The sequence below is a fragment of the Lissotriton vulgaris genome, chromosome 4_1, assembly GCF_964263255.1.
Source record: "Lissotriton vulgaris chromosome 4_1, aLisVul1.2, whole genome shotgun sequence".
Taxonomy (NCBI): Eukaryota; Metazoa; Chordata; class Amphibia; order Caudata; family Salamandridae; genus Lissotriton; species Lissotriton vulgaris.
The window spans coordinates 61299321-61317679 of NC_141691.1; the positions used below are offsets into that span (position 1 = coordinate 61299321).

At 50.0% G+C, this 18359-nt stretch overlaps 1 protein-coding gene across 5 annotated transcripts in view; it reads right to left on the reverse strand.

The window, feature by feature from the left end:
- Nucleotides 1-209: 209 nt before the first annotated feature.
- Nucleotides 210-18359, reverse strand: part of LOC147718360 (arf-GAP with Rho-GAP domain, ANK repeat and PH domain-containing protein 1-like) — a 525400-nt gene continuing 507250 nt past the window's right edge. For all 5 annotated transcript variants that reach the window (XR_015295285.1, XM_086918310.1, XM_086918312.1 and 2 more), the window contains one exon: nucleotides 210-443. Coding sequence is in view for 4 of the 5 variants with exons in the window: in XM_086918310.1 (XP_086774436.1) it covers nucleotides 287-443 (157 nt within the window). In the remaining variant the exon portion in view is untranslated. The remainder of the gene's footprint in view (nucleotides 444-18359) is intronic.

Consider the following 18359-nt stretch of genomic DNA (forward strand, 5'->3'; position numbering starts at 1 on the left):
AAGGATCTACCTCCTGACCGTACCTTATGAATCTTAGGTACTGCCAACTTAACTGTGCCCGTGGACCTCAGATTCCTAGTAGGTCTATAAGCAGCGAGTAATGGGCACAGATACCTCGGCCCTTTCTCATTGAGTTCACAGTGTATATCTCCATTTGCCTTCACTTATGAGAACATACTTTTCCAAACACAGAGATGAGACAACCAGAATCTCATAAAGTGTACTTTATTTTTTATATTACATACAAAAGAGAGTGGCCTGCCACCGTCATGTCCACCCACGCCTCTCATCGCACATTGAAGATGGCTGGGTGGTATACGATAAAGTCATTCACCAGTTGTGTGCTGACCGACAAGTCCAGCATGCTGTGGAACAGTGTGGGGGCAAAGACCACGGATAGGTTTAGCGCTGGCATGTTGTTCACACTGGACTGGAGGTGGACCCTAGAAGAAGAAAGAGATCCATTAGGACTCCTTGAAGGTCAGGGGTCAAGTCCACACAACCTGCATACAGAACAGCCAGGGAGATGTATGCAGCTTTACCTGGTGCTGAGCACAAACCGGGAGCACAGGAAGAAGATATGGACTTCGTCGCTGTCGGTGACAGTGCACGCGCGGCGACATAGCTCGTTCTTTAATTACACATGACAGGGCTATTTGCTTTCTGATGACGCCAAAGGCGCGGAGATACTCCCCAGGGAGTCGATTCCCAGCGCGGTACAAGTATGCAAATAAATAAATAAATAAATAATAAAGGCCCTTGTACCCAAGAGCAGGTTTGCATATAGGTCCTGTCAGCTATGACCTGGCAGGAGGGTTGAAGGGTGGTATTTGTATTTTTTAAACACAATTTTATTGATTTTATTACATTTATTGCAGTATATTCATTCCAGTAATTTGTCAGCAGATAAATAGAAACATTACATCAATTAGTATGTTATATCTGACAATATATCTCCACGCATGTAAGTGGGTTGAAGGCTGGTATTATGTATTTTTGCTTTGCTTTTTTCAGACATCTTCTTGCTCCTAACTGTTGACACACAGAATAGGACAAGCACGCGTCACCTGCTTCTTGATTGCCATAATCAGAATACAAGTACAGACACCAAGCAAAACAAATGTAACTAGAATAAAGCAGCGATATATATGCATGAGGCCCCATTGGTCACACAAGTAGGGCTTGTGAGTAATAGAGGACAGAGATATGTATGAGATTAGAAGAAAAAAAAAAACACTCCCCATAAGGCACCACAGGTCCAAATAAGGGACTGGTAGTGGGAAAGCTTAGAAACTAGAACTTGGCTGGGCTGTAAAATATCAGATGTGAAGGCGAATAATTGTCCATATTGTATTGGGTATCGTAAAGAACATAGCGTTCAGCTGGTAGGTTGGATGTGGGCAGGCAGGGACAAATGCTCCATAGTCAGCAAATTCTTGAGGAGGCATCTGAAGCTGTGAAAGGAGGGGGTTCTTATAATGTGGCGAGGGGGGCATTCCATGCTTTGGCAGAAAAGGCTCTTCGTAGAGTGGGTTTATGCCTGCCACTCCCTGTCTGCCCATTCAACCAACCCATGCTTCCCTGCCCAGGGGCCCTTTATCACTTTCTTACTACTTTTCTGTTGGACAGGCCACCTGAAGGGCCGCTCTCCCCCCGGCCCGACCCGGCCCGAGCCCGGTCACACATATGCCACACACCACCACTGCACGTTCTCCGTCCCCTCAGGGACCCCTGCCTTCGAACATATCGACCTCGTGGGTCCGATCCACTGCTGGCCCACGCGCCCAACCTGGGCGCCATCTTGGACAACCCACCACGAGGCCGCCTGGCCCCCGATCGACCTCAACCTTGGGCCTAGCCAGGCCTCAGACATCCCGGCACCACCATCCACCCAGGAGGTGAGCGGGCTACTTGGCAAGTCAATGGGAGAAAGAGGTGTCGATGGCTCTCCCTCGCCGAGTGCCGCTCATCCACCGCCTCCCCGGGCGCTGGCTCCACCCCCCTGCTGGGTGTCTGAACTCCCTCATCCCGGACCTCCCGATCCCCAAGTGCGAGGGTCCGGACATCAAAGATCACCAGCCCTATAACTGGGGCAGCTCCAGAGCAGGAAGGCAGTTGTATCTTGGAGTCGAGAGACGCAAAGAAGAACTCATCCTTGACGGACTACTGGCGCTGCCGTAGTTCTGCCTTGTGCACCATCGTCGTACCTGCTGGCGCTGCCGCAACCTTCGTATCCTTCATCGTCGTCGGGACCTGCTGGCGTGGCCGCGGACCGTTTGTAACCATCATCTTCATCGGGACCTGCTGGCTCGCCGCGGACCGTCGTTTCCTTCATCCATCTCGGGACCTGCTGGCTCCGCCGCGGCCCGATCATCTAGAACGCCGAGCTCGAGGATTGAGAGCTATTTCCATCTTTTGGTAACCAAGACTGTCCCGCTACCCTTTCCCCAAACCAGAGACCAGAATCGAGGGGACCCCTGAGTCCAGACCTCCTTGTACCATTTGATCGTACTTAAAGAATTGCCTATAAAATCTCGTTGAACCTTACCCTTGTGTGGTGTCCGTCTGTGGGGGGGGGAAGTTACTTGTCTGTACGATCGCTGGAGCCGGCTCTCCCTGGAGACTGCTCCCCTTATCCTCGGCCGACCCTCCCGGTCCGTCTAACATTGGTGGCCAGCGGCGCGATCCGAATCACCGCATAATCATACAGACAGTAGCTCATCCCACGACGAAATCACGATGACAACTAAAGAAAGCGGATCCACCGAGAAATTCCAGATGGAGAAATTGGACGAGTACAACCATCGTGAACTAAAACAATTCTGCATCGAACTAGGTATCGCTACCACCGGACTAAGTACCAAAGACGATTTTAAGCATGCCCTAGAATCTTGGGCAGAAACCGGGGTTGCCGGAACCCCCGATCGAAGCATCGCAGCAAAAACCACCATGGCCCCTGAAGAGCAAAGAACGGGTCTCTCGCAAGACGAGATCCAGGAACGAGAAAAAACCCGACTACACGAGCTAGAAATGGCTCGGCTCAAAATGGACGTTGAACTTAAGTTGGCCGAACAGAAAATAAACTTAGAGCACCTGCGTCTCCGAGAAGAAAGAGAGGAGAAACAGAGACAAAGGGAGCTCGAGGAAAAGAAACTGGCATATGAACACGAGCGACGACTAGCTGAGATTGATTTACGCAAGCAGAATAAAGAAGTAGGGGTGTCCGAGCAACCCCACACCCCAGGGACAACGGAGAAAAAGGTACACATCCCCAAGGATGTCGTTCGAGAATACTTCCGAGAGGACGACATCCAGCAATGGTTTAAGGCCTACGAAATCGCTATGACTGCACACCGGATCGATAGAAACGACTGGGGAGCCGGCCTATGGGGGAGATTCCTCAATGAGGGCCGCGACACCCTGCTACAGCTCCCGGACCACCAGATGACCTCCTATGACCATATGAAAGCTGCCCTCCTCACCCGCTATGGCCTCACACCCGAAATGTACCGCCAGAGGTTCCGAGACTGCACCCGCATCCCGGGTACAACTTGGGTGGACTATGTGACCTACTTTAGCCGAGCCTTCGAGGGCTGGATCAAAGGAAGCAAGGTTACAACCTACGAACAACTGTTCAATCTCATGGTATGGGAGCACCTATCGAACAATTGCTTTATTGAACTCCGCCAGCACCTCCTCGACAGCAAGTTAACCGATCCCCGGCAGCTCGCAGCCGAGGCTGACCGATGGGAAATCACCAGAGTGGGCCGGAATGGGTCCTACGAACAGAACCGGAACAACAATGGTCAGCACCGTCCCCGAGGAGGAGGAGGAGGCCAAGGACGCGGAAGAGACAACGCTCCGGTCGCCCCCGCTACCAGCACCACCCCCCCGGCCAACCGGGGCAGCACCCCGGCGCGACCGGGATACCGAGCCAATGTTACGTGCCATCGATGCCAACGAGTCGGCCACTATGCAAACGACCCAAATTGCCCACAGTACCAGAGCCCAAGACCCCGCCAGGTGGCTGCTGCTGCCCTGGGGGAAGAACAGATCTCCGAGGAGCAAGAAGAATATGAGCAAGAGCATCAAGAATGGGAGCCAGCCGCCATGGCTCTAGCCTGCTTAGGGGGGAAAGACATGGTCCCGCGGGTCCCCCTACCCGCTAACACCCAGAAGTACAGCCAATGGGTGAGCATCAATGGACACCGGGCCGAAGCCCTTCGTGACACCGGGGCCAGTATAACAGCCGTCCGCTGTCACCTGGTGACCCCAGAACAGTATCTACCAAACATTCTCTGCCCTGTACGTTCCGCCGATAACTCGGAAAGTCTGTGTCGGATGGCCTGCGTCCCTTTCGAATGGGGAGGGGTCCCCGGCATGTTGAAAGTCACGGTCCGGGACGATGCCCCCGTAGACTGCCTCCTGGGGAATGACCTTGAAAGCTCTCCGTGGGCAGCCGTAGAACGAAGGGAACACCTGGGGATGTTGGGCGTCCCGGACTGGGCGTGTGTCACCACCCGGTCCATGGCCGCCCGTGCCAACCCCCGACCAGAGGAACCCGAATGGCCGGCGCCACCGCCCCCGGTCGCTCCAGCCGAAACCACCGACCGTGATGTCCCCCCAGAATCAGCTCAACCTCCAGACCTCGCTAACCTCGACCAGTGGCCTCAAGAGGGGGGGCCCACGCAAGAACAATTTCGCCAAGAACAAAAGACCTGTCCCTCCCTCGAGGGACTCCGCCAGCAAGCGCTCGCCCAAAGCGCAGGGGATACTTCCGGAACCCACTGGATCTACTGGGACAATGATCTGCTGTACAGTGAGCAAAGAATCGCGGAACTGGGGGCCAGCCGAGTGCTAGTGGTGCCCCTCCGTTTTAGAGACTTTCTGCTAAACCTGGCCCACGATGTCCCCCTGGCAGGACACCTGGGTCAAGATAAAACCTACAGTCGTCTGGTAACCCACTTCTTCTGGCCCAAAATGAGGAACGATGTACACCAGCATTGCCGATCTTGCCCCACGTGCCAAGCCAGTGGAAAGAGCGGCCGCAAACTAAAAGCCCCCCTGCAACCTTTTCCCGTGGTCACCACCCCGTTCGAGAGGGTCGGGATAGACATTGTGGGGCCCCTGGACCCACGTACAAAACAAGGCCATCGGTTCATCCTGGTGCTAGTGGACCACGCCACCCGCTACCCCGAGGCTGTTCCCCTGCGAACTGTGACAGCCCCGGTAGTCGGCCGGGCTCTGATAGGGATCTTCTCCCGTGTGGGCTTCCCCCGAGAAGTCGTCAGCGACAGGGGCACAAACTTTATTTCAAAATATATGAAGTCCCTCTGGCAACAGTGCGGGGTCACCTACCGATTCACGACCCCCTATCACCCTCAAGGAAACGGACTCGTTGAGCGATTCAATCGCACACTCAAAGGGATGATCGGGGGGTTGGAAGAGCCCCTCCGTCGCCAGTGGGATGTGCTGCTGCCGTGCCTCCTCTTCGCATATCGAGAGGTCCCCCAGAAGTCCCTCGGCTTCAGCCCGTTTGAACTGCTGTATGGACACCCAGTACGAGGGCCCCTCAGCCTAGTCAAGGAAGGCTGGGAGATGCCCCCTCTGAAAAACCCACCAGATGTCTTCAGGTACCTCCTAACCCTCCGCAACCAGACCCGGCGGTTCAGAGAGCTGGCAAAAGCCAACCTAGAGGCCAGTCAAGAGGACATGAAAAAGTGGTATGACCGGAATGCCTCCTCCATCGAATTTGAGCCTGGGCAACAGGTATGGGTGATGTCCCCCACCGAACCCTGCGCCCTGCAAGACAAATGGACAGGGCCCTTCAAAGTAGTCGAGCGCAAGGGTCCTGCCACCTATCTCATCGACATGGAATCTTCCCGGAACCCCCTCCGGGTCCTCCACACTAACAGACTGAAACCCCACTTTGTGCGTTCAGAACTCAGTCTCCTGATGGCCACAGACAATGGGGCGGAAGAGGACTCCGAGCCCCTCCCTGACCTCCTACGGACTAGGGAGAAAGACGGCTCCGTGGATGGGGTCCGACTCTCGGAGGCCCTCACCCGGGAACAACGCCAGGAGTGTCGAGCCCTTCTGGTGCAATTCGCCAGCCTGTTCTCCCTGACCCCCGGTGTCTCTCCCTGGTGTGTGCACGATGTGGACACGGGGGACAGCCCCCCTATCCGCCACCGGGCCTACCGCGTGCCAGATCGGGTACGGGCCTGCATCCAGGAAGAAGTAACCAAAATGCTCACGCTCGGAGTCATCGAGCCCTCAGACAGCCCCTGGGCCAGCCCTGTGGTACTGGTCCCCAAAGCAGCCGCCCCCGGCACCACACCGGAACTCCGATTCTGCGTCGACTACCGGGGCTTGAATGCGGTCACCAGAACAGACGCACATCCCATCCCCCGGGCAGATGAACTAATCGACCGCATGGGGGCTGCCCGCTACCTCAGTATTTTCGACCTGACGGCGGGCTACTGGCAGATCGGCCTCACACCCCGGGCACAAGAACGTTCTGCTTTTTCCACCCCCGATGGCCATTACCATTTCAAGGTCATGCCCTTCGGCATGAAAAACGCTCCAGCAACATTTCAGCGGCTCGTCAATCAGGTCCTGGTGGGGCTCGAAGGGTTCAGCGCCGCCTACCTAGACGACATCGCTGTATACAGCCACCATTGGCCCGAGCACCTCCACCACCTCCGAGCAGTGCTACAAGCCCTTCAGCGCGCTGGCCTCACGATCAAGGCCAGCAAATGTCAAATTGGCCAAGGGTCTGTAACCTACCTCGGGCACCAGGTGGGAAGCGGCCTGGTGGCCCCTCTGCAGCTCAAAATTGCCGCCATCCAGTCCTGGCAGCCTCCCAGCACCCAGACCGAGGTACGAGCCTTCCTGGGCCTCACGGGCTATTACCGAAGGTTCGTGAAAGACTATGGTACCATAGTGGGGCCCCTCACGGAACTCACATCCAAAAATCAACCCAAGAAAGTCAACTGGACCCCAGATTGCCAAACAGCATTCGAACAATTGAAAGCCGCCATGTGCTCCGCCCCTGTGCTCCAGGCCCCTGACTACAGCCGGGAGTTCGTCGTCCAGACGGATGCCTCCGACCATGGCATTGGGGCAGTCCTGTCTCAAATGAACACCGAAGGCCTTGATCAGCCAGTGGCCTTCATCAGCAGACGGCTCCTACCACGAGAACAACGCTGGAGCACCATAGAGAGGGAGGCCTTCGCTGTGGTATGGGCCCTCAAAAAACTCCGGCCCTACCTCTTTGGCACACACTTTCGGGTGCAGACCGACCATCGACCCCTGCAGTGGCTGATGCAGATGCGGGGGGAAAACCCGAAGTTACTACGCTGGTCCATCTCCCTCCAAGGAATGGACTTCACTGTTGAACACCGGCCTGGGCCAGATCACGCCAACGCGGATGGCCTGTCCCGGTTTTTCCGCCTCGACGAGGAGAGTCCCCAAGAGGATGGGTGACTCTCCCCGCCTTCAGCTGGGGGGGACGCATGTTGGACAGGCCACCTGAAGGGCCGCTCTCCCCCCGGCCCGACCCGGCCCGAGCCCGGTCACACATATGCCACACACCACCACTGCACGTTCTCCGTCCCCTCAGGGACCCCTGCCTTCGAACATATCGACCTCGTGGGTCCGATCCACTGCTGGCCCACGCGCCCAACCTGGGCGCCATCTTGGACAACCCACCACGAGGCCGCCTGGCCCCCGATCGACCTCAACCTTGGGCCTAGCCAGGCCTCAGACATCCCGGCACCACCATCCACCCAGGAGGTGAGCGGGCTACTTGGCAAGTCAATGGGAGAAAGAGGTGTCGATGGCTCTCCCTCGCCGAGTGCCGCTCATCCACCGCCTCCCCGGGCGCTGGCTCCACCCCCCTGCTGGGTGTCTGAACTTCCTCATCCCGGACCTCCCGATCCCCAAGTGCGAGGGTCCGGACATCAAAGATCACCAGCCCTATAACTGGGGCAGCTCCAGAGCAGGAAGGCAGTTGTATCTTGGAGTCGAGAGACGCAAAGAAGAACTCATCCTTGACGGACTACTGGCGCTGCCGTAGTTCTGCCTTGTGCACCATCGTCGTACCTGCTGGCGCTGCCGCAACCTTCGTAACCTTCGTATCCTTCATCGTCGTCGGGACCTGCTGGCGTGGCCGCGGACCGTTTGTAACCATCATCTTCATCGGGACCTGCTGGCTCGCCGCGGACCGTCGTTTCCTTCATCCATCTCGGGACCTGCTGGCTCCGCCGCGGCCCGATCATCTAGAACGCCGAGCTCGAGGATTGAGAGCTATTTCCATCTTTTGGTAACCAAGACTGTCCCGCTACCCTTTCCCCAAACCAGAGACCAGAATCGAGGGGACCCCTGAGTCCAGACCTCCTTGTACCATTTGATCGTACTTAAAGAATTGCCTATAAAATCTCGTTGAACCTTACCCTTGTGTGGTGTCCGTCTGTGGGGGGGGAAGTTACTTGTCTGTACGATCGCTGGAGCCGGCTCTCCCTGGAGACCGCTCCCCTTATCCTCGGCCGACCCTCCCGGTCCGTCTAACATTTTCTATTTTCCTTTATTACATTTCCTTCTTCACCAACCCTTTTCTGAATAGGTTTTTCACTTTTTTTTAACAATCCTCATAGAGGTCAGCCATCTACAGGGGTGTGACTACAAACAAACATAACCTTGGTTGTTTTTCGTCTCACTCTCGCTCTCTCTCTGTAATCTTTACTGATTATTACTAACTTATTCTTTTTTTTAAAATAATTTTCAATACATATCATGTACAGTAGCTCCATAGTTTCACCTATTATCAACTTCATTGTCCATACATTTGGACATTACAATTTCTTTCCCTTTTTTTCAATTTACCCTTGCACCAACAAATGCAGTACATGTACTTAGTACGAGCCGTTTATAGCATTTTTTTTCAACAAGTCAACCGTAAGGGCCCCAAATCCCTTGGTTTGGAGGTCATCGGGAATTCCTCAGCATACAATCCCATTTTTTCAATATAACATCTCTTTAAGCCAATGGTTGTGTTTAGGAGCTGCTCTTTTCCCCCAATTCATGTCTACCCGTCTTTTAGCCAGTAGTAGCGCTACTGCTATAAATTCACATATCATCGTCTTCTTTTTTGGGAGCGCACCCAGCAGGCACACCTGTGGACTACACTGGATCTCCTCTGATGTGATATCCCTCAACTCTTTTACTACATGTGCCCAAAACATCTTAATAAGCTAACAATCCCATGCCAGATGCATAGAACCTGCTCCTTCTCTCCCTCACCACTTGCATCTACCAGTATCTCTGAGACCACACCTGTGCAGTTTAGCTGGTGTATGATACATTTGCTGAATATATTTAAAATGAATACGCAAGTTAGAATTGGATGTTAATAGCTTTGATAACACACAGCATCTCTACCCATTCCTCCAGTGTCATCTCGGGGTCTAATGTTTCATTCCAGTATTCAAGGGCCTTAATGTTGGTGCCTCTGCTCTCCTCTAGCGCAGTCTTATATAATTCAGTGACGAGCTGGCACCGCGTGGGGCTAGCTAGAAATGTCTAATGTTTGGGGCACTGGTGGTTTCTCTAGGAACTCAGAGTATAGTCCCTGGATAACTGCACAAAGTCGTTAACATATGAATGTGAATAGGGGCGTTTTGTACTGTATATAGTTGAACTTGTGAGATGTTAGAAATGTTCCTTCTGGGTTTGCATCTCCCATCTTATCTATATCCGCCTGCCCCCTGTTCTTGTGTGACCGATAAGGCTGGGTGGTGTCCTAGAGGGAGTGATGGGGCGTATAATGAAGGTCATTGGCTTTCGCACCCAAAATCGGCCATGCGAATGTGGTGCAATATATCATGTTTATTTCTGGGCGCGGTATTCCTCGTCTCTTGTGTGGTAGAATGTAGCGAAGTGGTGTGGGGTAAACTTTTCTGCCTTCTATGGTCAGATGCAGTGTGTACATATAGAGGGGGGGTATACTAGTAGTGTGCAAATTGAGCCTGTACACATGTAAGTCTTACCCACCCTGTTTATATGACCTGGTCAGTGCCTCCCATTTAATGCGTGCCGTTTTACTGCCCATATTAGCTTTTTCAGGTGAGTTTGTATAGTTTTAAAAAGGAGGCTCAGTAATATGATAGGTATATTTGTAAACAAATATAAAAATCGCGGTAATACTATCATTTTTATTGTGTGTTTAGGTCCCACCCCATATTATTTCAGATTGTGGGAGAGCATGTATCATATTCCAGATGCCTATGCAAAATTCAGGGTCGTCTTCATTTGGACCATAAGGTTGCCACATAATCTACCCTAGGGTATGGTGTATCGACCATGGTCATCTGTAATCGCCTGTTCAACCATAAATGGAGTGCCTTTCTTAATTAGAGTCAATACTCCCCTAGCGTATGTTGAATAAGAGGAGGGAAGTCTTCTCTCCGCCCACTGTGTGCCATACCTTCGATTCCGACCTCTTCGTCAAATGTGTCACCTGGGGGAGCGCAATATGCACATTATGTCAGTTGAGATTGGCCATCCCCTGTCTTACCTTCCAGGGGTCATTAAGACCTCTTACATTGCATGTTATGAGAGATATATTATCGAGTTTACAGTGCCCAGCTGCAGTCATAAGTGTACATGATATGAATTTGCCCTGTTGGAGATATGATCATGTATGTATCTTCTGTTTCCCAGTCATGCTGAAGTCTCATCCCCATCAATCTCAAACAACGCGCTATTAATAACATTAACAATGCTAACACTTTCAGTGTATCTATCAGAACAGTCAGAATTCACTGTTGTAGGGGCTGCTAGATACCTAGTTCCTCTGAGGGTGCGGAGGTGGCCGGGCGTCTTGTTATGTCCAATATCATCAATGATGTTTGGTGTCAAAGGCTCGGCCTGGGGCAGCCCTGCTTGTGGGCCTTGGCATAATACTTTCTGCTACTGGTTTCTTTTCGGAATAGTGTATTTTCCATAAATGCAGCCAGTCCTGAGAGTCCTCCTCTTACGCATTTTTTTTTTTTACGCAATAAATCTCAAAAAGACTTTGGCTGCCTTTGGGCTGGTGCACATCTTTTGTTGGCCACCATGGTCTATACGCAGACGTGCTGGATACAACACTGCGTACGGTATTTCAGCTTTCTGTAGTTGCTGTTTTATGGTTAAGTAATCTGTTCTCGCTGCTTGGACGGCTGCTGCAAAATCTGGGGAAAAAGATACCTGTATCCTTGGTAATTAAGCTCTCTCTTCTCTCGCGCAAGCGATGCACTGTGTCCCCGTCACGGTTATTGAGTAATTTAGCAATAATGGGTCGCGGTGTGGCAACCGGAGGAGGCCCCCCTGTCAAAATCTATGGGCTTGTTCTACGAGTAGCATATTGGACAGGTTCTCTTGTCTGAAGAAAGTGGATAGCATCTGTTCTCCATCTGCCCTATGTTTGCTGTCTATAGAACACCAAGAATGTCTTCAGCGTTCTTCTAAGTCTTCATTTTTCGCCTGTATGACCTCTAATGTTTTCTCCACGGCTGTGCACTACCCGGTTACTGTGTGTATTTCATCTTCTGCAGTCGAAAGTCTTTGCTCTGCTTCCATTAACCTGGATGCTTGCTTATTCAGTTTTGTTGATATGTTATCTGTACGCAATTTTAGGGAGTCAATTTTACCATCGATTGATAAGAGGCTCTACTGCATGGCTTGCAATTTAGATTCTATTGCTGACGCTCCCTGCATTTCAAAGTCCTGATACGAGTCTCTTTGCACTTCCTGTGTATCCCTGACAGATTTCTTTGCTTGAAAAGTTTATCTTGGTTGTCTTTTATTTGTTTTTCCAATGTCTGTATTGTGGTGGCGCTTTCGTTTTTCTCGTCTGCCCTCTATCTATGGCCAAACTCTGCGACGCAGTAGGAAGTTTCAATATCAGTATTGCTTTGTGCTGTACTCCCTTAGTTTGCTGCAACAGAAAAATAGGTGTTGGCAGTCGCAGTCGTCTCTCATGCAATGTACGGCTGACTCCAATGTGGGAGCTGCTGGGAATAGAGAACATTTTGGCTGGGATGGAGGGGAGAGGATGCATCGGAGAGTCTGAAAGTCATGCATAGCCTTTTTGGCTCAATAGTTTAGGGAGCTACATGTCCAACATACTTACAAATACTGCACCTCACACAATCCCATGGGGTGGAGTAATGAAGTACCTGACCCATGGAGCTCCGGGGGTAGGGGGGGGCACACACCAGGATGGTCCCAGTGGTGTAGCAAGGTCAGGTGGTACCCGGTGCAGAGAATTTCTTGTCACCCACAGCTTGACAAAATGGCAAAAGGAAAATGCGACTTACCAGTATGCATCTGTTCTTGGCATGCAGATACACACCCTACGCATAGATCGCCATCTGGTGTTGGGCCTGTATGTTTGCAGTTTGTTATTTTCTTGGAAAGTCTTTGAAAGTCACAAGATAGGTGATTCCTCCTTTGGACAATAGTGCGCATGGGCATTGACTCTTCAGATTGTTTTTTCGCCAAGAAGAGAAATGATGGAGTTTTGTGTTAACAGAAAGAGATGTCCATGTATGTTGTATCTAAATAAGGTAATACTGGAACAGATAAAGGTAGCCGTGGAGGTGGGTGGGCGTGGGTGAATCTGCAGCTCTACATGCTAAGAACAGATGCATACTGGTAAGTAGCATTTTCCGTTCGAGGCATATGAGCTGCAGACCACACACTATGCATAGATTGCATAGCATTACTGTCCCTTTAGCGGCGACCATCGGTATCTGTTGCAGTAGTTTGAAATAATGTTTTGAGTACAGCTTGACCGACACTAGCTTGTTGTTTTATTTGCACATCTACACAATAGTGTTTTGTGAATGTGTGCAGTGTAGAACATGTAGCTGCTTTGCAGATGTCATCTAAGGGAATGTTTTCTAAAAAATGCCATGAATGCCCCTATTTTGCGAGTGGAATTAACTTTAGGGGGAATAGAAAGTGTACGTTTTGCTTTGTGATAGCAAATTTGTATACTTTTGACAATCCACCTTGCAATTTCAGACTTTGATATGGGATTGCCTTTATGTGGTGGTGAAAAGAAAACAAAATGCTGTTTTGTTTTACTAAAAGGTTTTGTTCTGTCAATGTAGTAAAAAAAGTGCTCTTTTTACATCTAATGTATGAAGAACTATTTCTGCTACTGTTTGTGGTTGCGAGAAGAAGACTGGCAACTCTACTGATTGGTTGAGATAGAAGGGAGTAATAATCTTTGGAAGTAATTTGGGATTTGTTCTGAGAACTACTTTGTTATGATGGAGTTGTAAAAATGTTTCTTGAATAGTTAGTGCCTGTAGCTCACTGACTTTTCTGAGAGTTGTGATAGCCACAAGGAAAGCAACTTTCCATATAAGAAATTGTAGCTCACTTTTATGCAAAGGTACAAATGGAGGTCTCATTAACCTAGTGAGGACGATGTTTAGATTCCACACTGGAGCGGGTGGTACCCTGGGAGGAATTATCCTTTTGAGGCCTTCTATAAATGCTTTAATGGTAGGTACTCTGAATAATGATAGATGTTGTCTATTTTGCAGGTAGGCTGCTATGGCAGTGAGATGTAATCTGATTGATGTGTAAGCTAGATTACATCTTTGAAGATGTAGTAGGTAACATATGATGTTTTGAATAGACACATCTAGAGGATTGATTGTGTTATTGGTACAGTATATTACACATCTTTTCCACTTGGCTGCATTGCAGGCTCTAGTGGTGGGGCGTGTAGTCTCTTTGATGACATTAAGACAATCAGATGGAAGATTTAGAAAACCAAATTCTAGGACTTCAGGAACCAGATCGCCAGGTTGAGCTGTGCTGGATCTGGGTGTCTGATCTCTCCATGGTTCTGTGTTAAAAGTTGTGGGGAGAGATGTAGTTTTTGGTGCGGGACTACTGGTAGTTCCAGCAATGTTGTGTACCAGGGTTGTCTGGCCCATGTTGGAGCAACTAGGATCAGTGTTAGTGACTGTTGTTGCAGTTTGCGTACCGCTAGTGGAATGAGTGGGAGAGGCGGAAAGGCGTAGACAAATCTGCCTGACCAATTCATCCATATCGCATTGCCTTTGGACAATGGGTGTTGATATCTGGCGGCGAAGCTTGGGCATTTTGTGTTTAAATGTGTGGCGAAGAGATCTATCTCTGGATGCCCCCACATTTCGAAAAACGGTTGTAGGACGTGTGGATGAAGTTCCCACTCGTGGATCTGTTGTGTCTGATGACTTAAGAGATCTGCCATCTGATCCTGGAAGATGTTGGGCTAACAGGAATATGTTCTGAGGAATTGCCCATCTCCATATGCTCTGTGCTAGTTGAGAGAGCTGCAGCGTGTGTGTCCCCGTGTTTTTGTAGATAATACATCGCTGTTATATTGTCCGTCCGGATTAAAACAGCTTTGTTTGATACGTGTTTCTGGAATGCTTTTAATCCCAGAAATATTGCTAGTAGCTCCAAATGATTGATGTGGTGTAACTTTTGCTATGGTGTCTACCTGCCTTGTATGGTGTGATGTTGTAGATGAGCTCCCCAGCCGGTGAGTGATGCTTCTGCTGTTAACACAATCTGTGGAACCGGCTCTAGGAAGGGTCGCCCTTTGGAAAGGTTTTGTGTGTTCCACCACTGCAGAGAGCGATGTGTGCGGCCGTCTACCAACACCAGATCTGTTGACTGGCCTTGAGCTTGGTTCCACTGACGTGCTAAGCATTCCTGGAAGAGGCGCATCTGGAGTCTTGCATGAGGTACTATGGATATAAAAGAGGCCATCATCCCTATGAGTTGCATGAACACTCGAGCTGGTAGCGAGTGTTGCGGTTGGAACTTTGTTATAAGGGCTTGCATGCTTGCTAACCTGGCTGGATTGAGATATGTAAGGCCTTTTGAGGTGTCTATTGTGGCACCTAGGTATTGTTTGATGCGGGACAGTTGGAGGTGAGACTTTGAGTGATTTATTGTAAACCCTAAGTTATGCAGTAGTTGGATTGTGGTGTGTGTGTGTGACCTACATACTGAGTATGTAACTTGGCTTTCATGAGCCAGTCGTCCAAGGAAGGGAAGACATGAATTTGTTATCTTCTTAAGTGGGCTGCTACCACTGCTACACATTGTGTGAATACTCTGGGTGCTGTGGTAACTTCGCATGGGAGAACTTTGAATTGATAATGCTGACCGTCCACTACAAACCGAAGATGTTTCCTGTGAGCCGGCTGAATGGGAATGTGGAAGTAGGCGTCCTTGAGATCTAAAGTGGCAAGGAAGTTGCCTTGTTTTAGAAGGGGAAGGACTTGTTGAAGAGTGACCATGTGAAAATGGTCTGTTTGTATGTATAGGTTTAATGGTGTGAGGTCTAATATGGGCCTCAGGGTTCCATCCTTCTTTGGAATCATAAAGTACAAGGAGTAAACTCCTGTGTTTTGATGGTGAAGGGGAACTGGCTCTATTGCATGTTTGTGCAGGAGGGAAAGCACCCCTTGTTTTAGATGCATTAAATGTTCTGTTGACATTGGGCGCTGTTTGGGTAGCATGTTGGGGGAAGCGGCAGTGAGCTCCAGGCAATTACCACATTGGATAATTTGTCTCACCCACCTGTCTGTGGTGATATTGTTCCAGACAGGTAGGAACTGGGTTAATCGTCCCCCGACTGGAATTGGATAGTCCGGGGGGAGCGACGGAAAGTCACTGTTTGGGGGTGGTGGCAGTACGAGTATTGATAGTTTTGCTCCTACCTTTGCTGTTATTGCCCCTGTAGCCTCCTCTGTAATAACCTCTGGTAGAGGAGGTTTGTGTGGTACTTTCATATGAAGTGGATGCATTATATGTGTTGAAGCCTCTAGAGGCACCCCTATAAGAGGAGAGACGAAAAGAACTTCTGGGGGCTTGCGATTGCAAGGCTCCCTTTGATTTGGCCGTGTCGGTGACTTTTTTCATCTTCTCTAAAGATGAATCCACCATAGGCCCAAATAAGTGTTCTTGGTCAAAGGGTTGGTTCGGTATGGTAGTCTGAACCTCAGGTTTAAACCCTGATATCCTTAGCCAGGCATGTCTGCATAAAAGGACACTGGTATTTATGGCTCCGGAGGCTGTATCTGCGGCATCTAGAGCACACCGAATGGAGGTATTGGTTACAAGTTTACCTCCCTGTATAAGATCATGGGCTCTTGCATTATATTGATCTGGAAGGTGTTGTAGTAGGGTCTCTAGCTCGTCATAGTGCGCCCTATTGTATCTAGCTAGTAAAGCCTGTGTGTTGGCAATCCTCTATATGTTGGCTGCTTGTGACGCTGTTCTTTTTGCAGATGCGTCCAACAGTTTTGACTCTTTGTCAGGTGGTGGAGCATCACCTGAGGTTTGAGAATTGGCCCTTTTTCCTGGCGTTTGAAACAACCAAGTAATCTAAGGGAAGTTGTCCCTTATTGGATGCAGGCTCAGATGGGGCAACCTTGTACTTTTTTCTATTCTAGGGTTAATGACTTGAGCTCTAACTGGGTCTTTAAAGACTTAAGGATCGTGTTTAATTACCCCTTTTAACATTGGTAGAATTGAGGTGGACCCTTGGGATGCTGCAAAAGTGTCCATAAGGAAGTCTTCTTCTATGGGTCTGTATGTAAGTTTACCCCGTGGTATTGTGCAGCCCTGTGTATTAGTTGAGTGAAACCTAGAGTGTCCTCAGGTGGGGATGGTCTAGATGGATAGACATCATCTTGTGGTGTATCAGGAACATCTGGAGTGCCATAATTTCCCCATGGATCATTTGGGATGTGATGAATAGGCCCCTGTGGAGGTTCATTATCCCCTTCATCACCAGTGGTATCATCATGTGTAGGTGGAAGAGATTCTGATGGTATTGGAGATGGAACAGGAGAAATGTATAGTGGAGGAGGAGGTGGAGAAGGGATCCTTAAAGGCGAGGTAGCAATGTCGCTTTTCTTTAAAGGAAGTGAAGAGGGTGTAGGTTTGTCCATTTTCCTTTTGTTGGAGAAACTAATCCTAAGATGTTTCTGGGTCTATTGCTAGAGTTTTTTGTGTAGGATCAAGTCCAAAAAGCTCTTCCTCCGAAGTATGGGATTTGGGTGCCGATTTTTTCGAGTCCGAATGCTTGTGTGGCATAGTCTTTGGAGTTGTTGTATGCACCTTTGGTTTGGAATGGGGGACTTTTGTGGGTTCCGAAGGTTTGGTTGGAGTCTGTGCAACCAGCTGCTTGGTTGGCTCCGATGATTTTTTCGGATCGGAGGTGCCAGATGTCTTTGGAACCGGTTGTTTTTTCGGTTCCAATGGTTTTTTGGAATCCGAAGGTTGATTAGTGGGTTTCAGAACCGGTGACCCTTGATCCGAAGGGTGAGTGTCTTTTGGTTTCGGTGCCGAATGCGCCGGTGTGGAATCAGGCGTCGGCGTGGATGAGGACGATGGTTTGTCTTTCGGTTTCTCTTTAGTCGGTGCCGAGGATGGAGTTTTGGCACAGATGTCAGGCTGGCTCAATTCTGAGTGGCCTGAAGGCTTATTTGTAGTCTTCTTTGCTGAGCCCGAAGGCAGGGCGTGGGAAGTTTTATCATGGTATGCACCAAAGCCCAAAGGTGAAGGTGTTACCAAAGCCTTTAAATGGGTGGGTGGATGGGGGGGGGGGGGGGGGGGGGGGGGGGAAGGGGTCGACGGCCGTATTTACGACCTGTTACTTCAGAGGCACTGAAATTGCCTTCTTCCATCTGCTCCTACTCCGGTACATCGATGCATCCCTGGAAGATGTTGTCTGGTATCGATGTCAATGATCGAGCCATGCTTCTTCGAGCTCAACGATCTCTGATGGTTTTCTTGGAGTGGAAAGAGACACAAGCCGGACAGTCTTTGGCCTCGTGCTCAGGTGAAAGGCAGAGGTTACACACCTCATGCAGATCGGCTTGTGGAAACTTGCATCCACAATGAGGCCATTTTTTGAAAGGAATCCTTTCCATGAGCCAAGAAGGCCTGATGGCACAGCTAGGCCCGAAGTCCTGCTTCGACGACCGAAACCGAAGTAAAAGTTTGTAGAGATGCGCGTCGAAAGCGAAATGCGATCGAAAACAATACCGAAGAATTGGGTAAGGATTGCGCATCGAAAGTTAACTCGGTAACGATACCGAACTGGAACGCGTGGAACACATCCAAGCCCGATGGCCGAAAAAACTATTTGAATATGGAGTTGATGCCCATGCGTACTATTGTCCAAAGTAGGAGTCACCTATCTTGTGACCTCCAAACACTTTCCAAGACAATAACAAACTGCAAACCTCCGGGCCCAACACCAGATGGCGATCTATGCATAGTGTGTG